This window comes from Hoplias malabaricus, chromosome 2 (assembly GCF_029633855.1).
Source record: "Hoplias malabaricus isolate fHopMal1 chromosome 2, fHopMal1.hap1, whole genome shotgun sequence".
Lineage (NCBI taxonomy): Eukaryota > Metazoa > Chordata > Actinopteri > Characiformes > Erythrinidae > Hoplias > Hoplias malabaricus.
The window spans coordinates 15,789,107-15,816,386 of NC_089801.1; the positions used below are offsets into that span (position 1 = coordinate 15,789,107).

General features: G+C 39.2%; 1 protein-coding gene across 3 annotated transcripts; it reads left to right on the plus strand.

Moving 5' to 3' along the window:
* Window positions 1-9,505: 9,505 nt before the first annotated feature.
* On the plus strand, window positions 9,506-26,872 carry tyrp1b (tyrosinase-related protein 1b). Of its 3 annotated transcripts, none has more exons than XM_066660499.1 (8): window positions 9,506-9,527; window positions 12,515-12,856; window positions 13,620-13,942; window positions 15,799-16,003; window positions 19,726-19,893; window positions 24,256-24,435; window positions 25,612-25,758; window positions 26,676-26,872. In XM_066660499.1, the coding sequence occupies exons 1-8, from the start codon at window positions 9,506-9,508 to the stop codon at window positions 26,870-26,872; spliced, it is 1,584 nt and encodes a 527-aa protein (XP_066516596.1). The 3 variants fall into 3 exon arrangements, with proteins under 3 accessions (XP_066516596.1, XP_066516597.1, XP_066516595.1); XM_066660500.1 differs by lacking the exon at window positions 9,506-9,527 and adding an exon at window positions 24,566-24,568 and having other exon boundaries at window positions 12,502-12,856; XM_066660498.1 differs by lacking the exon at window positions 9,506-9,527 and having other exon boundaries at window positions 12,502-12,856.
* Window positions 26,873-27,280: the final 408 nt, after the last annotated feature.

Consider the following 27,280-nt stretch of genomic DNA (forward strand, 5'->3'; position numbering starts at 1 on the left):
ATAAACTCTTATTGCAGCAATGGTGGACAACCACCATTAATACACACTGATCAACCATAACATTATGACCACCTCCTTGTTTCTACACTCATTGTCCATTCTCTCAGCGCAATAGTAGTTTGTTAATTTTCAGTTACAAACTGAGTCCATTGTTTGCTCCCTTTCAGCCTGTACTTCAACAATCATGACCACAACAGATCGGGTGTGATTTGGGTGGTGGATTACTCTCAACGCTGCAGTGACACTGACGTGGTGGTGATCTTTTAGTGTGTGTTTCGCTGGTATAAGTGGATCAGACACAGCAGTGCTGCTGGAGTTTTTAAACACAGTGTCCACTCACTGTCCACTCTGTCAGACACACCTACCTCGTTTATACACCTTGTAGATGTAAAGTCAGAAACAGTAGCTCTTTTGCTGCAGAGTTTGTGTTGGTCATCCTCTAGTCAGTGGACACAGGACACTGTTGGCTGGATACTTTTGGTTTGTGGACTATTCTCAGTCCAGCAGTTGCACTGAGGGGTGTGAAAACTCCAGCAGCACTGCTGTGTTTGTTCCATCGTACCAGCACACCACCACCACATCAATTACTGCAGCGCTGAAAATGATAAAAAGATAATCATACTTGTCTTGTGGTGATCCTGTGGGGGATCTGACCATTGAAGAACAGGGTGAAAGTGGACAAACAAAGTATGCAGAGCATCAGATGGACTACAGTTTGTAATTGTAGAACTACAAAATGCCCCTGTATGGTCAGTGGAGCTGAGAGAATGGACAGTGAGTGTAGAAACAAGGAGGTGGTCATAGTGATATGGCTGATTGGTATTATGTTGTATTATGTATGTACACATATTTATAAGACTGAAACATTTATACATATGTAATATGAATGCCCATATCTTTGAGTGGCAGTAAATTCAACAACCACTGGTTTGTAGTTGTGGTGCGCATGCTTATGTACATATGGTGCATTTACATAGTGCAGTTTAAAATTCCATATGTAGCCTTTAGCTCCTGTCTCACCTCAGTGCTGTAATTTTCACATGAGCTTGGAATATCACCCCCATGTTTCAGCTGAGGTCCTGCTGGACACGGTGGAGGACTTTAATGAAGCAGAAGAAGAGCAGGAGTCTGTCGTGACATACTCCAACAGCCTGGATGGTGAGAAGATTCAGCAGGTTCCACTTTCCCTAGCTCTTTTCTCACCTGATCCACCTTAACAGAAAATTAACAGATATTTTCCTTACTTCAGTAATTATTTAGGTTTATAGACATTTACAATAATACAATACCTACTGGGTATTTTGGACATTATATATATATATATATAATGTCCTCAGTTCAACAGTTACCTCCGTCAATATTCATTATATTAGCACTACACATTATTGTATATATATATATATATATTTATTTATTTTTTATTTTGCATATTTTTCTACATGCAGTGGTCTATTCATAAGTCAAACATTCTCCTGTTCTCTCTGTTGTCATTTTATGGAACGTTTTCGTAGTACTAAAAATTACAATTTAATTCAACAAAAAGTAACCTAAATTACAAAACATGATAAAGTTTGAATTATAATTATGTTACAAAAAAGAAAACATTTTTGCACCTATATACACAGTGATTAATAATGTTAACAAAGTACCTGCCTATGGCCTTTTGTCATCATGACACAGTCCATTCAGTAAATAGTCATTGATTTTAATATTATATAGCTGGCTCTAATGAATATTAGTTGGTAAGTGTTATATTTGTTTTAAAAGTTGCTAATAACTTTTTTTCACTTTTAAGTCAGTCTCTTGCCATGCATATAACAAATTTAATAGATTTTCTCCTGAATAATGGGCTTTTATTTCTTATGATATTGAATTCCATTCAAGAGTCAATTGGGAATTATTTTCTTAAAGACTGCTTATGCAATTTTTCTCCATTCAGTAATTCACACAATACCCATTTTTGTTGTAAGCTCCACACTCTTCCCGCTGTGTTGTTTGTGTGTCCACAGATGTCCCAACGGAAGCTAATGATATGAAGGACATGGTCACCTCCAGGGACCCTCAGCTTAGGCCAGTGGAGCCTAATCAAGGCACTCCAACACCAGGCATCTTAGCCCTTCCCCTTTTCCCCACTCAGAGTCTGGAGCTAAGAGACATTGACCAATTTGTGGAGGAACCCGCAGACCAAACACGTATATTACAATCCTATTAAGAGCTTCCATCTCTTACATTTTTACCCAAAGTTTATGTTTAAGTGTTTGTTTAAATCTCATAAAATACTCTTTCTGAAATCAAGGGCATTTATGAAATTCTGTCCTTTTCTGCTGCAGTAACAGCCTTTGATTTATTGATATTACACTGCATATTAGACCATTTCTGAGAGGATTTAATGGCACTGGTCTTGGATCACAAATATTCTCCAACTCCAGCTAAGTGGTTTTATAGTTGTCCTTCAGTCGGCAAAAACGCTGATCCACTGCTAAATAGATCAGTGCTGGAGGCTTTAGGCTTGTGTGCAGTTCATGCTTTCATGTGTTTCATGGTTTCAAATTATGATTTAAAATAGAAATAAAAAAGATTAAACTTCTGATATTAGACTACAATCTGAAGGAATCTGTGGTGACATTCATATTTATTTATCCACTCACATTAATACTAATACCTTAATCTAGAGGTGTATTATATATAATCATTAATCCTAAGATCTGTTATGAAACTACAACAAGACTAATCTGTTTGCTTTGTAGATTAAGGAACACGGGACCTTGTAGTTTCAAGAAGCTCATATCATCCCTGTCCAAAGAATAACACCTGAATACATACTTTACAGGAAAAGTCAATGTAAAAAGATTATATTCCAAGAAATTGGAGCATTTCTATTGGTCCAATCATCATAACATTTTCACACAGTGTGAAGGACTGCTGCTGTGTTAAAATGGTGTAGTAAGATAAAGGTCAACAAAAACTGAGATAGATGTTTTTCACTGGACAATAATGATATTATTACTGTACATATTCTGGTTGAATGATGTGGCAAATGTAATGAAATTTCCTCTCTCTCTAGAAAACACATCTTCAGGGCCGGAAGTATGGAAGATTGGAGCGATAGCCGCAGCGTTCTTCCTCATTCTGCAGACGATCATCACTGTGGTCTACATTCTGAAGTGTAAGAGAAAGCCAAAGAGGTACATAAAGCAACACATAAAGACATATTTCCTTTAAATTTCTCATTGCAGTACTGTGGCCTAAAGGCACATATGGGTGGTCTGGCATTATATATACCCCATCAAGCACTTTATTGACACTTGTACATCGAGCCATTCATGCAAATATCTTATCAGCCAATCATGTGGCAGCAGTGGCACACAAACCCGCACACAGGCCAACAGATCAACCTTCAGGATTTTTTAATGCATACTGTGTGTAGATGATGTCATTTGCTCAATGGTAATCTAAAGGAAAAATATTTAGTGACTAGCAGTTCTGGGGATGGAAATATCTTGTTAATGTGTGGAGCTAAACTGTGTGATTTAAGTATTTGAATTTGAATACTGAACATGTGAATTTTTCAGATTTTATTATGTCTGAATTTTATTATGTTAAATTTTGGAAATGCTGTTTTTGTCTGTATTTTGTGTGCTTTTTAATATTTAATGTGCTGAAATATTTTTATTTAAATAATTCAGATCAACAACCAAGGTCAACCATCCAGGATTCTCAGGAAGTGTAACTTCCACAGTGTTCGAACACGGCATTAACCCATCACAATGCCCTGTGTTTGCCTGCTCTGACAAAGCAAAAGTCATCTCAAACAGACTCACAAAAATAACAGTGTTCAGTGTTTGTCTGTGGCCCTCCCAGTTCCAATAGAACACCTTTGGGATACGGTAGAACAAGAGAAACTCAGCATGAAAACACATCACAAAACTCTGCAGGATTTACATGATGCAATCATATCAACACAGATCAGAAACTTTTAAAGGAATATTTCCAACATCTTGGTGAATCCTGCCCATAAAGAATGGAGGCTGTTTTGAGAGCAAATGGAGTCACTACCCAGTATAAATAAAAGTGTTCTTAATAAAGTGCTCGGTGAGTGTATATGCACATATATAGAGTGCATTTTACTAAATTATAAATCGCCCATTATAGCACACGTTCATTTTCCAGTACAAGGCAAAAAAGCAGAAAACATATTTAACAGAAAATGACAATTTTCACATAATTGCACAAATGCCAGAACATTACACATTCAAGCTTCCATTATGTATTTGCCTTCAGCTTCTTGAAAACATGTTGCTTCATTTTTCCTTTGACTTTGCAAGTGGAATGTCTTTAAAATATTTTCTGAAACATTAATGAGTTTTTACTTAATTGCAGTTCCAACTGTAAAAATGAATAAATAAACTGTACTCTCTGCGCTGTTGTATGTGTATGTAACACATATTTGACTATACCACCTCTAGCAGAGCGTGGATTTATGTGTGTGTGTGTGTGTTGACAGTAGGACGGTCACAGCCAAAGCATGTGAGGAGGGAACTGAAGGTGTTGAATGCAACGTGGCAAGCACAGGATCACCCCCAACAGCTGAAGAACAGTGAGTGCAAACACACACACACAAACCTACACAAAAAAAACAAACAAATATTACACACACAAATAAAGAAATATTTATTAATTTATTAAGCAACTGCACTGCTGAAATACACCCATACACACACTATCATTTTCTTGCTATTTGTGGCCAGTTGTTTTTGTTGTTGCTGTTTACAGATCTGCTCTTGATGATCTCCCAGAGTATTCAGAAGTTCAGCAAGAAGCTATTGCCATGACAATGATGCATATGGACTCCACAATGGAAAATTCAGCAAATGACCCCTGAACTGCTTTAACGTTATTCTATAGACACCACTGACCTGCTACAGGCCTTTTCGTGCGTCTGTATGTGTCCGACTGTGGTTTACAGTCTTTACCTTGTGGAATCCATTGACTTCTTCCCATTTATAAAATGTTTGATTATAGAAAAAAGGTCATACCCCCATTTCTTCTCGTATACAACTTTTACATGCTTTCCAAATGTAATAACTTACGTTAAAATTTCTATACACTTTGTCCACACTTTTTTTTTTGTGTAGAAAAAATGTACTCTTTTACTTATCTCAAATGTTTAACATCAGACATAGGAACATTACTGTGAGGATTTCATGGGATGTTGGATCCATCCCAACTGTATTGGATGGAGATCAACTGCTCTACAGAGCGCAGTTCCATTGCTCGACAACCTAATGCTGGGATTTGGGGGAGGGGGGTATGTGGGTTTTTGCTGATATTTTGCCTTAGGCTCATTTGCAGCTACTTCTGAGCATTCCATTATATTGGCCAATGCTTTCCAGTGGAGTTTATGTGAAAAATCACTACACAAAATGCGTCTAGAGGCAGCACAGCTTTTGAGGCAGAACGAATGTATTTGGTTACCAGCCAGAAGATAGGGATGTGTATGATAGGTTAGCACGCATTGGGTGGAGATTTTCAAATACCACACCATAAACCAGTAAAGCTCTGCCTGGAGCTCCATGGTTTGTTTGGTCTGACTACCAGAAATGTCTTTGGAAGAAACAAAAGTACAATATAATTTTCTTTTTGCCCTGTGAAGGATTGTGCCCCCTCCAAAGTGTACCGAGTGATTACGGGGAGGCTCCGGACCCAACGCAACCTTGAAATGAATAAATGGTTACAGTTTGAATGAATTCACAATGAATGAATTAATTATTTACTATTTACTTTACAAATCACTCATTACAACTACAAACTTTTGGACATACAGTGTATATATGTAATTGAGATTGTCAGAATAAAGAAATGTTAACATGGATCGTTTTCTTTTTATTATACTATGGTTATGGCACTTCAGTTAGAGCAGTGTTCTGAATTCAAAAAGCAGATGGCATTACTTATGACTTACATAATACAGATGGCAGACTTGACTACCAGAGCTAGGCCTCTTTGATAATTCAGCATAGCTAATTTCTGCTAGCATTCCTGTGTGATAATAGCACTCGGTTACTCAGCGCTACATACATAGAGTTTTCTGGCTATTCTTGATTAAACACAAGCTTCTTTACTACCTATATTCTGTGATATGAAGTTGTAGCAGCTTGTATTTGACCTTGTATGTTGGAGTGAGTCCTTCAGTAAAGAACATCGGAAAAGAGCTTCAGCTTTTTTTTCCATTGTAACAGTTCAGGTTGCTTCTGTGACTTCCAATAGGCCTAGAGTGAGATATTTCCTCACAAAATGACTTTCACCCATCCAAATATGACTGTCAAACAGTGAATTTCTCACATGTTGGGCCTTCAGTTCAGCTCCTATTTTCCTAACCACTGGAAGAGTTCATTTACCTGCCTACTACAGAGAATCAAATCCAGATCTGAACTTTTTCTGTGAGGTGTTTTATGATGTCTAATTTCTAACTAAAAATACAACAAAAGTAGCAGCACAATACTTGCAGCACTATGATTTTATTAACTAAAACTGCAGGCATTATTTATAATATTTATTAGACATTTGGCCTCGGAAGCCCCAAAGGTTCCCCACAGCTAAGATGCTACGTTCATCCATTAAATAAAAATTCTAATTGTGTTTGTTTCTCCAAAACTTGACTGTTTTCTGGAAGTACTGTGAGGCTGGACAAAATGCTTCTCTGTTGCTAATAAAATGAGCTTTTCCAGCTAAAGTTAGCAGGAGCTACCACTGGCCATTGCTCATCAGTAACCCTCAAAAACCTGATTACAGCACAGCCATCAACAAAGCTTGGTTTTTATTGACACAAAATGTAACTCTGGCCAATATAACCACACAGCAACCAGAGGACAGCACTTATAACTAGAATCTAAGTTTAACGCTAAGAAGTTCACTATCAAGCTAAAGTTAGCACCCACAAACACTGGTTCACTGCTCAGTACCTTTCAAAACCCTGATTATAACACTTTCATGTTACTAACTAACATCGCAGCACTTAATAAAATTGCAGCAACATGTTATTACTTTACTAGTCCAACAGGAAGGCAGCATCTGTCTTGGGTCTTTTTTTAGCCCCCTCCACTTAGTAAAGTCAGTGCATGTGTGCAAAATCACTACTCAAAAGGTCCTGGAGGCAGCACAGCCTTTGATGCAGAAGAAACATAATTGGTTACCAGTCAACAAGCGGGCATAAAAGTGAATGTTTAAAATGGATTAGGTGAAGATTTTCAAATGCCCTGACATAAACTGGTAAACACCCTTGTGTTTGCCTGCTCTGAGTGACAGAAATATATCTGGAAGAATAAATGTGCAATATAACTTTTTTTTGTTACTCTACAAATAGATCTGTATCATAATTTGTTGGAAATGTAATTGATTTTACTTGAATGGAGGATAATTGTGAGAGAGGACAGTTTAAAGTGCTTAGGAGGACTGGCACTCGCTGTGGGGCATCAGTCAGAGTGCTAGAGGCAGGGGAAAGAGGTAACAACAGACTTTACTCAGTTTTCTTTAATACAGCACAGCCATACAACAGATTTCAAGGGATTTACACTGTAAGTAAGGCACATAAGAGCTTGAGAGCTTAGATATTGAGTTGATGAGATGGTAAATACATTTATCAGGGTGTGTGGCTGAAGAAACACCAAGGAAAATACTGAATATGCACGAGTAAATTTACATATTAACAGAAATAGATAACATGTTAGTTTCAACAACTGCCGGTAATAGTTCACATTCTAATTAAACCTGGAGATTTAGGGAACTACCTGGTAGCAAGGAGACAGCAGACCACTGTTGGCCCACTGAGGGCAAAGTTGGAGGTCCATTTGTGTTTTGCACAGCGTTTTCTGGGCGGGCCATTTTTAGACCAAATGCCACATTTTAGCATTTAAATTTGTTATATCCTGTACAGGACAGTAATCTGAGTGGTCCGATGGTGGACCAGCAGTGGTCTACAGTTAGTGGTGTGCCAGCCTTTTTATGCCAGTGGACCGATATATGCTCGCTGTCTGGGTAGCAACAAAGACTACAATGCAAAACTCTAGGCAGCTAAGCTGGCTAACAATACACAGTTTTTGTACTTAATTCAACTTAATGCCTAACTCAAGGTAACATTCTCCAATATCAGTGTAGTTAGCAGTAGCAGGAGATAATATTACTGAGAAATATCAACTCTCTTTATTCTCATGGATGCACAAAAAAAGGGAAAACAAGGGATGTTTACTTGCATTCTGTGCTCCTTGCTCTATGCTCCCAACTAATTAGTTACATTAATTAACCACTCTGGGCGGCACGGTGGCGCAGCAGGTAGTGTCGCAGTCACACAGCTCCAGGGGCCTGGAGGTTGTGGGTTCGATTCCCGCTCCGGGTGACTGTCTGTGAGGAGTTGGTGTGTTCTCCCCGTGTCCGCGTGGGTTTCCTCCCACAGTCCAAAAACACACGTTGCAGGTGGATTGGCGACTCGAAAGTGTCCGTAGGTGTGAGTGAATGTGTGTGTGTCTGTGTTGCCCTGTGAAGGACTGGCGTCCCCTCCAGGGTGTATTCCCGCCTTGCGCCCAATGATTCCAGGTAGGCTCTGGACCCCCCGCGACCCTAAATTGGATAAGCGGTTACAGATAATGGATGGATGGATTAACCACTCTGAGAAGTCTTGGTCTTAGGAACAATAATGTAACGCTGCCTCAGAGGAAGTTGCAGAAGTTTATAATGCTCTGAAGCAGAGGCTGAGACAAATTTGAGTAGGATTGCTGCCTCTGAGAATTTCTGCAGCTTCTTCAGAGGCAGCAATCATAAGTATGCAAAATCTACTCCTTTAGAATCTGCCTTAAAGGCAGCTGAATTTTACTGTATAAGATTCTGCAGCTTCCTCTGAGGCAGTAACGCAATTTAAGCAAAAGCCAAAAACTGATTTTTTGCAACACTTTAAACAAATTATGAGGCAGAACTACAGTATACTGCAGATTTATTTCTTCTAAAGTAACTTCTGTCAGCCAGAGCAGGCAAACATGAGGGTGTAGGTGGAGCTTTACACCTTTCCCCCTCCTGTTGACTGGTAACCAGTTAGGTTCCTTCTGCCTTAAAGGCAGTGTTGCCTCTAAAACCTTTTAAAGTAGTGATTTTGCACCTGTGCAAGTCAGTGTAATGTTAACCCTAGTATGGCCTTTCTCACTTTCTTTTCTTTGCTCCCTGTGCCATTATATTATATAATTATTATATAATATAATAATTTTTAAAAAGCTTGGAGTTTTCTAGTATTTGGTATTTTATGTGTCAACCCTTCGCCTTCAGGACAATGTCCAGCATCAGTACAGTTTCAAAAGGACATAAAGATACTTTTCCACAACTCCAAAGTTCAGTCTTATATGCTTAGCCAAGTTGATTACAAATGTTCATGTTCTGCTCCTGAGAGGTCAAATAATTCCAAAAGCATTCGCTGAAGCTGAAGTTTGAGCTCTGGGGCAGCCAGTCCTAAAAACACCAGCTTATGCAGAGAAGCTGTAAAGACTGTACTGATGTTGGCACTATATATAGGACACATGTGTTCGCACATATAGACATACACTCCCCTATCTTTCTCTTCTGTGAACTGCTAAGAGCACAAATACAATAACAAGCTCTTGATCAGTGGAGCAACATCTTCCAGCGCATAACATAGCTATGCTTTTATGAAAGAAGTATGTATTTTTTCCTCTTTCGCTTGCCCTTTCTCAGAGCAGCAGCTAAAAGCTCTTATATAAAGCTGGCCTTTTAAACAAATTCATAGAGCCATTTCATTGTACATTTCTTTCTTTCTGTCTCTCTCTCTCTCTCTCTCTCTCTCTCTCTCACTCTCTCACTCTCTGGAGGCTGCAGATCACGAGATGGAGGGATCAGAGAGATGAGTGTAGTCATGAGGGGAGGGGTATAAATAAGAATGTCCAAGGGGCACTACAAGGGGACGTGGGGGAGTGAGTCAGAGAGAGAGTGAGAGAGAGAAAGAGAAAAGAAAGAAAACGGATATCAGGTATTTTATGTATTAATTTATTTTTTTCATTTATTATATTTATTATTATATCTGTTTTCTGTGTGGTAAGAGTTAACTAAGAAGATAAAGTCAACTTTTATATGATTTTAGATTTCACACAAGACATCACAATTCATCTTGAAAATCATGCAAAGAGTAAATTAGTGAATTAAATTCATCCTTAATATTTTACAATAAACATACATCTATTAATGATGGTTAAAACAGTAAGCACTAATTAAAACGCTGTCTCAATTTACATTTACAGCATACAGCAGACACTCTTATCCTGAATAATTTACAGTTCTAATCATGTTACTGAGCTAGGCAACTGTAAGAATTGGTGGTGTGATTTAAGGTGATGTGGTGGTGGCATTAAATACTGATCTGACACACTGAATTCAGCAGTGTTACCCACTTTACTATGACTGTTAATTATTAACCAATGACAGTAATGATAACTTTTATTATTATTTCAGATGTAATAGATCTTTAAGGAACACTAGGTTCTGTATTTTTGCTCCTGGGCTCCCTCTACAGTTACAGAGTGTAATCTGTGGAGAAGGTGGGGGGTGGTTTCCTACCCTCCTCCAAAAGTTTCATAGTACAGTTTCTGCAGTGCTGAGACCAAAGTAGCAACGACAGAGGCTCTATTCTCACTATTACAGCTCAGTGAAGCATCACAATGATTTTGAAGGTGTAATTTTAATGTAAAATTTATGAAGGAATTTACAGTACATAAGCTAACGACATAAGAGTTATTTGTTATTCTAATACTAATACAACAGTAATTGTATTTCTCATTACTATCATTGGTTAAAACTAATATTTACGCTAATTAATTACCATACCCTTAAAGTTTTTTGGAAATGAAAAAAGAAATCTGAGGGCTTTCATGACTTATGCATCTTGGTAAGCCAAACAGTTTTTACACTACACAATTTATTTTACATATTTATTTTCCTTTGTGGATGATAACGTTATCTGAGACTAAATAAATCCATACTTAAACAATTAATCATATATACAATCATTCTATGCCTCAGTATTCATGAAAATTTGTAGCTGCATTCATTTTTAGCTTTTAAATTGATTTTAAACTATATTTTTTCTATTATTGTTAGGCTTTTCTCAAAGTAGATTAGACACGCTGCTGACACTGACAATAAACTACTTACAATTGAGTCATGACACAAGTGCTGGGAGTCTTGCCCAAGGACTCTTGTTGGTGTATCTCAGTGTGGTTGCACTGGTGGGGAACTGAATCCCTGTCAGCTGCTTGTTATCCACTATGCAGTCTGAAAATGGTAGAGTATTAAAAATGTGGTTTCTGCAAATAATACATAGACTTCTTGTATTTGGCTGATTCATATATTCTGCAGTGAAAAAAGCTCCTTAGGCACATTCTTCTCTAATTCTCTTGAGATAAGGCCCATTGTTTCTCGGACAGTGATTTTCAGGTTGCACAGCTGTCCAAAAGTTTGGACTCAATTGCATATTTAATCATTTTTGCTATTTTATATACAACAAGAACTTGTACTCTGTAGATTTAGAGAATATATGGCAAACTCTCCCTCAAAATATAATTTGAGAGATTACATTTAATAGACACAATATCCAGTTTACCATGACAAGTACAGCCATATATTTACCCTAAATCAGCTCTTTACATATACACCAATCAACCATAACATTGACAACCTAGTTTCTATATTCACAGTCCATTCTTTCAGCTCTGCTGAATAAACAGGAGCACTTTGTAATACTACAATTTCAGACTGTATTTCATCTATTACTTGGCAAACTTTGTTTGCTTCTTTTCATCCAGTTCTTCTATGGTCAGGACACCCCACAGGACCACCGCAGAGAATGTATGACTTATTATTATATTAAACAAATATAATTATTTGTTCATGAGTCTGAAGCTTGAGTCCGAGTCATTTGAAGGCACGTCTCAAGTTAAGTCAGAAGTCACTGTTTCAGCGACTTAAGTGCGACTCGAGCCCAACTCTCAGATTCGAGGCCCCATCTCTGAGAAGAACTGGATGAAAAGGAACAAACGAAGTATGCAAAGCACATGGATTCCAGTCTGTAATTATAGAACTTTAAAGTGCTCCTGTCTGATCAGTGGAGCTCACAATGGACCATGAATGTACAAATAAGGAGGTGGTCATAATGTTATGGTTGATCGGTGTATGGGTCATTTTTGGTTCACATGCATTTCAGTCACTTTAAAACTTTATGTTGTTATTAGGCACAAACATAACTGACTACAAAGGATGGTTTTGGTTATTTTTGTGCTGCAAATATTCAATAGATTGCTGAGTAAAGTCTGCGCACAAGCACAGCGGCCATTTTGGGCTGATTCGAATAGTGCAGTAGAACTACACCTTAGGCACATTCTCTGGTTGTTCAGCAGGGACAATGCCTATTGTTTCTTTGACAGTAATTATTTTCTGTATGTGGTGTGATATAGGATGTGGCGCAGAGTGTTGTTGGTGTGTACATACACCGTGGTGACTCAAGGTCAGTTCCCGCGTCAGTGCATGACCCCTGAAAGCCTACGTAGCGGTACCTGCTGTCCATCCCCTACTGGCCAGGCCAACGATGAGTGCGGATCTAGCAGTGGACGAGGACGATGTGAACCAATCGTTGCAGATTTCCGGCCTCATGGGCCTCAGTATCCTCACAACGGACGAGATGACAGAGAAAAATGGCCACTGCGCTTCTTCAACAGAACCTGTCGATGCAATAATAATTTTGGTGGATCCCACTGTGGACAATGCAAACACGGGCTGACCGGCCCAAACTGTGACCGCAGAGTCAACGTCGGTAGGGTTACACACATAGACAAGCACAGACAACACAAAAAAAAGCTCTTCTTTTATTTCCAAGACACTGGCTTTCAGTTTCTAAAAGACTCATGCAACGTCATAATGTCACATCTTATCTCCTCAGAAAATGATTCACCTGTTATTAATGATCATTTTATTTATTCATTCATTTTACTCAGTCAACACTAATAATTCACACTGATGAATTTGCTGTGAAGGAAAATGAATGTGGATCGATTTGTTCTGTTTTTGGGGATAATTTCTTATCCAAAATAGGTGTGAGTTTTGGTTTAGATTATTTAAATTCAGTGATTCTCATGTCAGTGATTATGAACATCCTGTATATATAATAATTTTTAGATTTGGGGATTTTTTTTACTACACAAATTTTCATAAAATTACAAAAGAGCGGGAGAATGTTATAATTTTGAATTAGAAATATATTATACACAAAAATGCTTTTAAACATACTTGCATGCCTAATATCATGTTTACTAGCACAAAATCAAAGAGCATTGACTGTTTATTGTTTAGCACCTGTTGATTCTGCAAAAGGTAACTGTAGTGGCCTAGCAGAGAATTAGGAATTTTGCCCAGGAATACTTTCCCACCTCCCTACACCAACAATTAATGCAATGCCAAAAGCATATTCTATATGAGCTTATAAAACAAATTCCGTTAAATTTTGTCCAGTGTTACACTGTGCCTCACAATCCTGCATATTTTTCCATGTCTGTTTCTCATTTCCCATTCATGTGCAGTGCGTCGTAACATCATGGAGATGTCTGCTGAGGAGAAGCAAGCATTTGTTAATGCTCTGGATCAAGCTAAACGCACTGTCCACCCTGACTTAGTCATTTGCACTCGCCGATATGAGGAGATCTTCAGCACAGACGGAAACAGCATCCACTGTGAGAACATCACCATTTATAATTTCTTCGTGTGGACTCATTACTACTCGGTGGGAAAGACATTTATGGGACATGGGGAGCACAGCTTTGGAGGAGTGGACTTCTCTCACGAAGGACCAGGGTTCCTAACCTGGCACCGCTTCCACCTGCTGCATCTGGAGAGAGACATGCAGGTGAGTCCAAAACCAGCCAACCAGATATAAGAGTCATAAACACATTTTTTGTGGTTATGATCACATTTTTTACCCCTAGGTGGTATTGTAGCTTAGAATTACACTTCAAATTAATTGTGATGCTTCACTGACCTGTAATAAGGGGAACACAGACTCTGTCATTGCTACTCTGGGCTCAAGACTACAGAAACTGCACTATGAAACTTGTGTGTGTTTGATATTTGGGTGAATATTTGAATACTTTTCAGTAATAGTGGGTGATATTGTGCCCACTCATATTTTTGTGTTAACTCATATTTGTGAATAACTATCTATATTATATTCCATTTCAGTGAGTACCATAACTGTGAACACTTCTGGAATTCTATTGGAATTGTTGCAGATGTTTAAGTGCTTGCCCTGTCATTACATCCCTCAACACCAGCATTGGTCTCTTATTTGGCGTAACAGATCTGAACTATTTTTTAGAAGCATGTAGAGATGTCCAGTTGTGTTGTATTAGTTGCAGTTTTGGAAAGAAGCAGTAGTTGGCTTCACATGACAGTCAAAATAATACTGGACGTTGTGTGTTCAAATCCCGCTCCGGGTGACTGTCTGTGAGGAGTTTGGTGTGTTCTCCCTGTGTCTGCATGGGTTTCCTCTGGGTGCTCCCGTTTCCTCCCACAGTCCACAGTCACCAGTGGATTGGTGACTCAAAAGTGTCCGTAGGTGTGAGTGATTGTTTGAGTGTATTTCGCCCTGTGGGGGCTGGTGCCAGTGACCCTGAATTGGATAAGTGGTTACAGACAATGAATTAATTAATGAATATATATAAATAATATTTCTTATAAAAAATAGTAGTCATTCTCAGCATCAGAACTCATCCTAAGTTAAATTTATCGCAGTTTTTCCTTTGATTATGCTTTACGACAAGTCCATGCTAACTAAGCTAACTACTATAGCTGATGTCAGCTGGATCCAGAAACATTAAAAAAAAAATTATTATCTGACAAAATAATTTGTTGTAACATCATCCACTGAGAAAAACAGACCACCTGTAAAAGAGAATGAGTCCCGTCAACATTCACCATGGCCCATTTTAGCGTTAGCTTAAAACTCATCTGAAGAGGCAGCCTCTGTTTCTCACTACAACTTTTCTTTTGGCTAAGCAGGTTTGGTCTGGTGCTGTTTTAGCACTATGTTTAGCACTACACACAGCATAACGTTTGACCAACATTCCAATGTCCAAAAACACAACATGCATTTCACACACAATAATAATAATAATAATAAAATAAATAAAAAATTGCTAACTGTGTAAAATAGTTTTCTGAGACTACAGAATGATTCAAAATTGCCTGGACATAGACAATAAACACATCCTTTTGGAGTTTTGTTCAATTTTTTTTTTTTATTCTTGTTTGTTTATTAACCCTTATAGATGGTGGCATGATGGCGCAAAAGTTAGTGTCGCACAGTTCAAGGCGCCTGAGGTCATGGGTTTAAACCACACTTGGGTCACTGACCATGAAGAGTTTGGTGTGTTCTACCAGTTTCTGCATGGGTTTCTTCACACAGTCCAAACACACATGCTTGTAGGTGAATTGGTCATACAAAAGTGTGAGTGGAAGAATCTGTGAGTGTGTGGTGCCCTGTGCAGGTTGTGTTCCTCCTATGTGCCAGTGATTCTGGGTAGGCTCCAGACCTGCTTCATCTCTGAACAGGATAGCAGTTACAGAAAAAGAATTAATAAATTAACGATCAAACCCTGGCACATATTCCAGTTTCAAAATACGTATGTCAAAATTCACATCATTCATTGTGTGTCCCTAAACTCTGCAAGTTCATGTCAAAAGAATGTGTGTGTGTGTGTGTAGGACATGCTGGAAGACCCTACATTTGCACTGCCATACTGGAATTTTGCCATAGGAGGCAGTGAGTGTGATATCTGCACAGATGATCTGTTTGGATCCAGGAGCAACTTTGACACCGACGGGATCAGCTCCAACTCAGTTTTCTCCCAGTGGAGAGTTCTGTGTGAGAGTGTTGAAGAGTATGAAACCCTGGGGACTATCTGCAACAGTAAGAGAACCTTACATACTTACATAAGCACCTGTATTGCATACATTATATGACCAAAAATTGGGCTCATTAAATGCTTTCCTATGGAGATTGTACAAGCCAGTTATGCACAACTAAATATCTGTGTCCTCAAGGGTTTCATACTAAACTAGCTTAATTCAATCATTAATAGGATGTCTAGAAACCTGTAGGCATGTATTGTACATTACCACTTACAAATCTGAATCGTTTGTTATCAACAATAATAATAACTTTTGGGCTACATAAAATCATATAAATTAAATAGCATGAATAATTTTAGATAAATTTATTTCAGATTTAAAAGATTAAATACTAAATACTGTATTAAAATAATCTTTTTTTAAAATTAGCATTTTAATCTTTTTGTACAGAGATCAAATTTCTCTACTCAAATTTTTTTACTCATTGCTCACTACCAGCTGAACACTGAGAAACAAATTTTCACACGCAGAGAGCCAGCACTGTTTTAGTTATTCAGATAACTTGTTACTTGTTGTTAACAAGCATTACTTCTTAATGTTGATGAAAGATATTGGAGTGAGTTTTCTTTTGGGCAGGGGGTCTACAGAGGTTGTTTGCAAAGTACCATATGTGACATCAAAGGTGTCAGGGCAGTTGGAACAAAATTCAGCATCTGAATTTGCATATGTGCAACCAAGTTCATTACTACAATTGAAATGACTGATCCCTGATTCCCAAACCATAGTGTATACTAGAGTGACCAGACGTCCTCTTTTACCCGGACATGTCCTCTTTTTTAGACTTAAAAAATGTCTGGGCAGAATTTCACAAACGTCTGGGATTTTGTTTTTCTAGAGCTTACATAGAACTTCGAGAAGCATTTCGTTCACAAACTAGTCCCGCCCTCCCCTACTCCGATTGGTTCGCTTGAGTGTAACCTAAAATCTTCTGATTGCACGGTCTGACTTTAGAGCTACTGTTACTGAGGGATAGCCATTTCTGTAAACATTTAATTGGTCAATCTGCACGTCAGTAGTCCTTGTTAACTTCAGGCAAAGCTCACGTACCTACCCTCATCTCGAGCAGCTATGCCGAAACGTAAATGTAAGTTCTCGGATGAATTAAAAAAGAAATTCCCAGGTTTTGTGTAGCAAATAAAGTTGTAAAGGACCTAAAAGTACACATAGGTTCAGCTAAGCATACAATGGCAGTGAGGGGCGAGAGCTCATCACCCCCCCCCCCACCCACCCACCCACCCGCGGGACGTGTCCTCTTTTTCACCATCTCAGATCTGGTCACCCTAGTGTATACAAAATATCAGCAATTCAAACATGCTTTGCTCAACTAATAATAACACTACAGTTTAAAAATGGTGATGACAATCACAACAAAAAAAACAGATTTCTGCAGGTGTCAATGAAATGAAATTAATTAGCAGTTTCAGGCTAGGTGCGAGCAGCAGATGCTGCAGTTTGAGGTGTGAGATATGCACTGCAGATAAGAATTTTGCTGTGATTTATCTCAGGCTTAGATGCTCATATGTAGATCATTTTAACCAGGAGGTTCCTACTTGTGCAGTAGTGTGTTCATTAGTCCTATCACTGGGAGATTAGTGAATTACTGCTGAAGCCTCAGTCATCCAAGGCTGTGCGCTCCAAAAGAGCTCTCTGGGGGTATGGCCCTGTCTATCCCCTCATCACCAGCACAAATCTAGACAGACTGTTAGCAAACACAACAAATATGGACATTTAGCATGTTGAGCAGTCCAGGTGATGTTCATGACTAAATTTAAAAAACACGTTTTATAAAATTTTGAGGATGTTTCCTCACCATTTGATAGCTCTCCACCACTCACTATGCGTGCTCAAAATCAGTGTCAGTAAATGGTTAAAAACCCAAAGGGTCTCAGTCTGGTCTCTCTCTCTGCTGACAAAAAGGAATCTGGTAAATGGAGAGACCGCCAAACATTGAAAATTACAAATAGCAGTGAGGATATTGCTCTATTCCTGCTCCATAGGTGGGTAACATAGAACGATTTTTGCTGTTTCGGATTACATAAGGTGGAAATATAAGTCAAAATTCAGCCATGTACAAACAACAGTCATTTTTCCCCTCAAACCTACCGTTCCACTTTAAAAAACAGAGCTTCTGAACAAGACCAAGAACATAATTTTCCCACAAATGTACACATTCCCTTTAACAGCGGTATAAATGAAGCTGTAAAAGACATCCTATGCCTCAGAAGAATGTATACTTTCCCTCACCCTAAAATGTTGGGGCATTTTGAGAGACGAGGGGAGTCCTAGATACTGTGCAACTGGCAACAACAAACACCAAGGTCAAGCTTAAATAAATAAACATCACTTTAGTTTTAGAGTGTTTTTCACAGTGTTTAAATCAGCAATCAATTATATTGCAATTCAAACAATAATGTCCAACAAGACAGTTAACACAGACTAACACGAGGTATTTAAACAAAGCAAATGTTATGAAATAAATCTCACCTCCCACTAATACATTCACTTTTGTGCACTGGTTTAAATAATAAAAAAAGTTTACCAGGCTAAAAGCTAGTGTCTATTGACTGTAATCTAACATAATTTGAGATATAGTCAATAAAAATGCACTGTCCCATTTATAATTATATAATTATTTTGTTAGGACCGGTTAGAGTCAAACATGTCCTGATTGGTCCATTTCAATATCAAACAAATGGCACTTTCCTTTCAAATTAGTTGGTCCCTAAATCCTATACATGGTCTGGCTTATGGGACTGTATTTCAGCATAGTTTCACAGATTGCAGTAGTATTTTTACATTAACAAAGTACTTTGAGAGTGGCTTTCTCAGAGTCTCCTCCTGGCTGTCCCCTGCTGTTTATTTTCCAGTATTTAATTTCAAAACTCAGGTCCAGTCCTCAATTAGTAACTGTGGTTTAGTGGACTTACAGGTCTACAAGTCAGTGGTCCTCAAGGTGGGAGACAGCGGTTTATATGGCCTGGTAATGGCATATTGTCGTTACAGATATATTAAGAATAGAAAAATAAAATAATAAGAATAAAAAATAATAACAATTTGTGAAACAATATTAATACCAAAATAAATGATCACACAGCCTCATATTCATACATAAAATATATTTATTATAAAAAAAAACAACAACATAACTCAGAGAAACAGGCGTACAAACACATACAGTTTGAACTAATCCTTCTAGGCATGTGAGCAGGGTTGGATGAAGCGGTCTGATATGGGTAAAACCTACAATATCCATCATGTGCACGATCCAGCTTAACCTAATTTAACCTACTTCTCTGAGAAAACAATTATTTCATTGAGAAAGGAAAATACACCACGCTGCAATAGCACAACAAATACAAATGAGATGTCACTCAAACACAAACGAATGATTAAATACTGGGCATGATTGTAAAGTCACCATAAAGATTACTTTATATAAAAAACTGTTCGATTTTCATCTCACATTTCCTTTAATGACATATTTATTTATTTTATTTGAACAATAACAGCAAAAATAATGTAAATCACAGACTACAAGATACCACAGTTTTGATAAGAAATAAACTTGAAATGCCATCAAATGTCACATCCTCTTAAACAGAAAAGAGCCTGATGAAGGATACAAACACTGTGAAAGTTTCAAAACATTGTACCCCAATAGACGCAATACGTATAAAGTAAATTGTGTGTGTGTGTGTGTGTGTGTGTGTGTGTGTGTAGACACAGAGGGAGGCCCTATCAGACGAAACCCTGCAGGTAATGTGGCTCGGCCGTTGGTCCAGAAACTACCAGAGCCTCAGGATATCGTTGACTGCCTGGATCTGAACACGTTTGATACGCCTCCATATTACTCAACCTCCTCGAGGAGCTTCAGGAACACCATCGAAGGTGAACTACAACCACCAATGTTCAGAGTTTCAGATACAGAATTAATATTTCTGCTCACAGACTTGTGAGGCCTCCAGGTGTTTTTTTTTTCACCTCAGAATGTCAAGATGTGACCCAAACTCTGGTCAGGCACTGATGTTGGACAGTTATGGTTCTTTTCCACAGCATAGTACCTACTCAGAGTGGCTCTGCTTTTTTGCTTTTCCACTAGGCAAATCTGTGGCCTGATGTCACGGGATCCATTATAATCATTAATTAATTATGTCATTTATTAATTGCCTGTAACCTCTTATCCAGTTCAGGGTTGCGGTGGGTCCGGAGCCTACCCTGAATCGCTGGGCGCAGGGTGGGAACACACCCTGGAGGGGGCGCCAGTCCTTCACAGTGCAGCACACACTTTTGAGCTGCTAATCTATCTACTAACGTGTGTTTTTGGCTGTTGGAAGAAACCCAGAAGCACCCAAAGGAAACCCACGCAGACACGGCGAGAATACACCAAACTCCTTACAGACAGTCACCTGGAGCGGGACTTGAACCCAGAACCTCCAGGTCCCTGGAGCTGTGTGACTGCGACACTACCTGCTGTTACATTTAAATATAATATTAAATATCGAATATTGATTACACATTTATATACTAAAATTGACTACAGTAATACATAAGGGAGGAGGAATTATTAATAACATGAGGGAATGTTCTCTATGATAACACAAAATTCTAAAAGAGAGCTTTAGTTCATCCCATAATTACACTCAACACTAACTGAGTTATGAAATGAATCACGTGACCTTACGTTCTCCCTGGAGATGTTGAGATGGTGTCAGCAGAGGACTTTCCACATCGGTTGTGTTGCTGCAGTGGTCATTCGCTATTCCTCTTTTTCGCAGGGCTTTGGTCAGAGACAAAGCCGTAGTGGGGCAACACCTCCAAAGGTGCTTGTGGCCTTCTCCATATTGGATTTGTGTCCTTTGGCTAACAATGGGCACGTCTGTCCTGGGCTGCAGACTGGGGCCTTAAGCTCTCTTAGGTTTCATAGGTCTGATGTTTTCTTCATGCCCAGGGCCGGGGAGTCGAACATCGCTGGACTAAACTAAAGCTTACTAATTTTCTAATATAATGACTAGAATTTGTATTGCCTCGAGCCAACTGCTCTAACGTAATCTAAATTCTTCTTTCACTCCATTTCTGTAGTCCTGAACTTCCAGGTTGAAAGTCCAATTCCAGACTGTCCTATAGACATGCTGGATAACTCTCTTCTCCTTATCTAATCCTTCTCCTCAATATCTTTTTCTCTCCTCTTTCCCCCTAACTCAACTTCTTCTATTTGTCGCCCTCATTTTCCTCTCTTTCTCTACTGTATTTTATTTCCTACTCTTTGTTTTCCATTTTTCATACTCTTACAACATCTCTACTGCATTTTCTCCTGCTTCTTTTACTGCACAAAATGCTTAAATGGTTTAAACGGTTTAAACAAGGCATCATGACCAATGCCTTGGAGATGTGTTAAATGACTGATTGGTCCTGAATGACTGAGGGAGAGGAGTCAATCCCTCATTTTCAAATGTAATTGGAGAAGTCTATACAGAACATCCCTGAAGTGATGACATCAAATATAATTACAACATTTGGCAAAACAAAGTCTCCCTGAGGAGTTGCTGACCAAAATCTTTACATCCCTGAATCATACCGTTGCAATTATGACCAAAACAATATTAATTATATAATCTTTCTAAACATGAGTTTCTCACAAAAGTGTAGGTATTTCAAGATTACTTTACAGAACAATTACGTTTCAGAAAGGTTCATTAGGATGAAATATTAAAGATTATATGATAACACAAAGTAATATCATTCAGATTAAACATGACCTTTAATACAGTTATATCTTGTTATATCTAGAATATAACAGACAGCTGCAGTGTGGAGATGTTTGCCCAACTGGAATTCATTTTGCACAATCGTAAACCATCTGGAAAACTTGAGATCGAACTGATTCATAAGCCTGTGGGAATTAAGAAAAGTGTGATTCTGTAGTTTGGGGTAAGCCATTTTACAAAGGGAAAAACGTTGATCATTTACAGAGTCTCTAGCTTTGGAGCTTAAAACAAATTCCTTTCTTACCCCCAGAGACCTTGTTCCATAATCAGAGCCTGGGGTGTCATTTATATGATTACCTCTCCATACTAAAATGTCATCTCAGACTTAGATCTGAGGCTAGTGGTACCTGGAGGTGTCCTGCCTACATTTCTGAAGATTGTCTGTGTCTGCTTATCCAGGTGGGTCCGGAGCCTACCTGGAATCACTGGGCACAGGGCAGGAACACAACCTAGAGGGGGCGCCAGTTCTTCACAGGGCAACACACATTCACGGACACTTCTGAGATGCCAATCCACCTACCAATGTTTGTTTTTGGACTGTGGAAGGAAACCCACGCAGACAACACACCAAGCTCCTCGCAGACAGTCACCCAGGAGGGAGGGGGGGGGCTCTGTAAAATCTTCAGTTAACAGTAGGAATCACATTTATTTAAATCTGACTCACAATGACAGCTTATAAAATTACAGCATGGTCTTTTGGAGACATTCAAAAGCTTCTTAGGTTGGAGGTGAAAGAAACACTCCAGCCAGAAGTGAATGTGCAACAAGGAACGGAAAAAAAGCTCTGAAAGCTCTGTGAGAACTGGAGTGCAGAGCCATGTTTAGTCCACAAAATACCCCCAAAAACAAAAACAACCCATGGATACACAAGAGTAAAGAGCACATAACGTTACCTCTGTTGTTTGTGGTTTCGAAAGCCTGTGGTTCCTGTTACAGATGGGGTTTTACGACATCACCCGCTACATTTCACAAGGGAGCTGTGCAAAAGGAAAAGTGACCTGGGACCAAGGCCGAAAGCATGTCGAGCCATGCCGACCTGAGTTGATAAGTTACCATGCAATGGAAAACCATCATTAGTTTCAGTGGGGTTAAGGTCAGGGCCCTTTGAAGGCCATTGTGGCACTTTCACAACAAACGTTTTTCATCAAAGCATTAATTTATGGCCCTCACTTTGTGTACAGGAGTACTGTCATTCTGAAAAGGAACGGGCTGCTGCATTGCATATTTTTAATCTGCATAAAAAAGCCAATATCACAACGAAAGTGTGCTTCAAATACTCCCTTGATCGCCAACACTACAGGATAATCGGGCTGATTTAGTCTCACCGAGAATCAAGGTCTTAGGGTGATCCTAAACAATTATCCTCCCTGATTGTCCTGTAGTGTGGGGAGTCTATAATCCAATCTTTACTCCTCCAATGTCCTCTCAGTGAATCATAAATATGAAACATGTTCAATATTTACGACTCAGAATCCTGCAGTGTGGGGGGTGGAAGCCGATTCTTGGGTGTAAAACGCCACGTTAACGTAATTCCCGAAAGAGCTGGGGTTATTTCACCGCCATTTGCCAGTTTTGTTTACACTGAGGTTGTGTCTGAAATGTCCAGAGTGCTGTTTCCTGAAGCAGTGTTCTGAGGAAGGATGGTGCAAAGTTGTTTCTGTATTTAAAGCTTATTTAAAATGCTCCCCGTTTTTGCTCAAATATCTTCAAAGTTGTAATTATTCTGGCGTGGGAGCGCTTGTGTACAGGGGCCCTGGCAAAGTGCTGAAATATTGAATACTCCAATGTAACTCGGTTACAAAAAAAAAACGCAACCGGACACAGCCCGAGTCTTTTAGCACTTCGGGAGAAACTCCTGCGACGTTCCGAGGAGCGGAGCTATCTATCGGTGTGTTTGGTGGTTAATTCAGGACGGATCGTGTAGAGTGGGGACTTTTGAGGATTAACAATGATCAAGCACAGGGCAAATCTGTGGAAAATGTCTTCATGGGCTGTCTCACGTTTTCAACATCTACATCGGTTAGGATTTTTAAAATCCTGTTGTGTAGGGGACCAGATCTAAATGGGGGGGCTAGGTCCATGAGCTTTGCCTGACGGAAACAAGGACTACTGATGTGCAGACTGACCAATTAAATGTTTACAGAGAAGGTTATCGACCAATAGCGGTAGCTCTACAGTCAGACCGTCCAATCAGAAGATTTTAGGCTACTTCACCACGCCCCCTTCTCACTCAAGTGAACCAATCGGAGTAGGGGAGGGCGGGACTAGTTTGTGAACGAAACGCTTCTCGAAATTCTATATAAACTCTAGAAAAACAAAATCCCGGACATTTGTGAAATTCCGCCCGGACATTTTTTTAGTCTAAAAAAGAGGACATGTCCGGGTAAAAGAGGACGTCTGGTCACCCTACTGTTGTGTGAGCCAGGTATTACATATGCCACTGTTTCCTGATCCGTTGGTTTTTTTTTGGTTGTTTTTTTTTTAGGTTATAGCGCCCCTCAAGGGGAGTATGATCCAGTGGTGAGGAGTTTACACAACCTGGCTCATCTGTTCCTGAATGGCACGGGTGGTCAGACCCACTTGTCGCCCAATGACCCCATCTTTGTCCTTCTGCACACCTTCACTGATGCCATCTTTGATGAGTGGCTCCAGAGACACAGCCCTGGTAAACGCACACACACACACACACACACTATGTACAATGTAATACAACAATATAAATGTAAATTTAATATCTGTGAGAATAATAAAATATTTCTCAGCATTTGCTCTTCTATGGTGGCACGGTGGTGCAGCAGGTAGTGTCACAGTCACACAGCTCCAGGGGCCTGGAGGTTGTGGGTTCAATTCCAGCTCCGGGTGACTGTCTGTGAGGAGTTGGTGTGTTCTCCCCGTGTCCGCGTGGGTTTCCTCCGGGTGCTCCGGTTTCCTCCCACAGTCCAAAAACACACGTTGCAGGTGGATTGGCGACTCGAAAGTGTCCGTAGGTGTGAGTGTGTGAGTGAATGTGTGTGTGTCTGTGTTGCCCTGTGAAGGACTGGCGTCCCCTCCAGGGTGTATTCCCGCCTTGCGCCCGATGATTCCAGGTAGGCTCTGGACCCCCCGCGACCCTAAAATTGGATAAGCGGTTACAGATAATGGATGGATTTGCTGTTCTCCAATCTGTTTGAGCACTGGAAACCTGTCTAATGTGTTTACAAAGCCCCAGTGTCAGTAAATGGTTAAAAAAAAACAAGGGTAACAATCAAGTATGCTATGCATTCTCTCTGCTCAAGATTGACTTAGTAACAATAAAAAAACCATTTGTTGCAGTATAGAAACTATTCTATAGCTCGTTCTCCATCAATGTGAAGAACCCATTCACAATGCAAAGGACCCATAGAGAACCTTTCCTTTTACTAAAGAACCTTTGTTGAAACATTAATTTTAAAAATATGAACCACAGCTGCTGTGAAATGATATATTAATGGAACAACACATGACACACACACACAATATATATATATGTATATATCTTTATGTAAAAGTGTTTTAAAGACTGGGTTCTGCTGTATTATTCTTTAGCACCATGCTGGTCCAGCTTTCTTTCTTCCACAGAATAATACACATTCACGCTGCTGTGTTATCATCTCTAGCTATAATTAATTGAATCAAGTACAGAATCCATTCTAGCCCGTTGAGGATGAAGAGAAATTAAATGTTTGCCCACCTGAAAAATGCCTTATGGTTGGAGGACTAAAAACAAAGCAATAAATAACAGATAACCCCCCCACAGGCTTTTGTGTGAGGATACAGTTGAGATTCACTGACCTTAAGTACATATTCTACGCATGTGTTTCAGGCACTGTGGTGTACCCTGAAGAGAATGCTCCCATTGGTCACAACCGGGACTTCAACATGGTTCCTTTTTGGCCACCCATCAAAAATGCTGAAATGTTCATTTCTGCTCCTGAGGGCCTGGGTTACGCTTATCAGGTCAAATGGCCAAGTGAGTGACAGTTGATGGCTTTGTTATACTGGTAATTTGTTGTTGTTTATTCTTAAATACACGAATCTAAAATAATAATTGGACACACAAAAAGTTATAGGAAATATATCTGGTGAATGAACTCGTTTTTTAAAAAGTCATACTTATGATTTGCATCTTTGTTCTGATGATCAGCCAAGCCATATTTTTTGCATTTAATTTAATATTTCATTTGACCTCTGTCTTCTCCCCAATTCAGTTGTTACCAATTCACTCATTAAATGAATGATGCTTCACTGCCCTGTTATAAGTTGAATAGAGCCTCTGTCACCGCTAAACTGGGCGCAGCACTGCAGAAATTCCACTATGTAACTTTTGGAGGAAGGTAAGAAACCACCTCCCCTTAAAAGGACAGTGCTGTAAAAGTGAACTACACTCTGCAACTATAAGGGGAACGCAGGAGCCAAAATACCAAATCTTATATAGAGTCTTATCTCCACTGACCAAGGAAACTAATATGAGGACATGCGTCTTCAGATACACGACAACACTGGACAGCTCAACACGCTTAAAGGAGAGCACTAAGTCTCTCATTGTGTTATGTCCACTATCAGGCATCCAAACTGTCTAACAGGGCTGAGGAAAGGCTATAGTTTCCACACAGAGAGGAAAGCTCTCTAATTAAGCTCTCTTGGACTTGGATAGCTAGCATCACCAGATATCAAACTTGCAGTCTCCAAATGATATTTAATGCTTGAAGTGCCAGTCTGAGTACTGGAGCCAAGAGGCTAATGTAGTGAACAAACAATGGAAGCTTATATCCACCAATTAGCACTATGCAATGTAAAACACTATATCTTTTATAAGAAACTACTACTGTAACATACTTTGTATTTTAGTGTATTTTATTTGGCACCTCTTTTTCTGTCTGTGTCCAGCTCGGCCATACACTCTGTCTGAGATCCTGACCATAGCGATTGTTGTGGTGGTGCTGGTGGTGCTGGTGGCAGGCGGCGTCATCGCATGTGTGGTGAGGGCTTACAGCTCTCCTGAAGGGCTGGAGCCATTGCTTGGGGACCACTACCGTCGCTACTCAGAGGAACGGCTAGTGGAACTGTCCAAGTCTGTAGTCTGAGGAAGGAATGTTGTGTAGTGCAAGTTGCACTGTATATTACGACTGCATTGAAATCTTATACATTTTAAAAAGAAAAGGGTCCTAAAGGGTTGAGAGTGATGCCTTGGAAGAACCACATTAGGTTGTTGAAAGAAATGTTCCATTGATTGTTCTAGAATTTTTTTATTATTATTATATTCATTTTTATTTTTGTAAAGGAGATTTAGTTGTATGGAAAAGATTGAAACTCTGGTCAAATGACATGACATGATTTAAATGTGTAATTTCTTTGCAAACATCAGTGGAAATGTTTATTTGTTTAATCATGGACAAGTTAAGAATCTTCATTTTTAAGAGTCAAACCCTTATTAGAGACAATGGAAAGTACAAAAGGATTCCATGCTTGAATAATCATATTTAATATGTTTA

Bases quoted from the DNA above. Each gene is read 5' to 3' on its own strand.
- tyrp1b (XM_066660499.1), top strand. From the start codon at position 9,506: ATGCAGAGAAGCTGTAAAGACT. The intron at 13,943-15,798 runs GTGAGTCCAAAA...GTGTGTGTGTAG, and splicing joins ATCTGGAGAGAGACATGCAG to GACATGCTGGAAGACCCTAC. The intron at 19,894-24,255 runs GTGAACTACAAC...TTTTTTTTTTAG, and splicing joins CTTCAGGAACACCATCGAAG to GTTATAGCGCCCCTCAAGGG.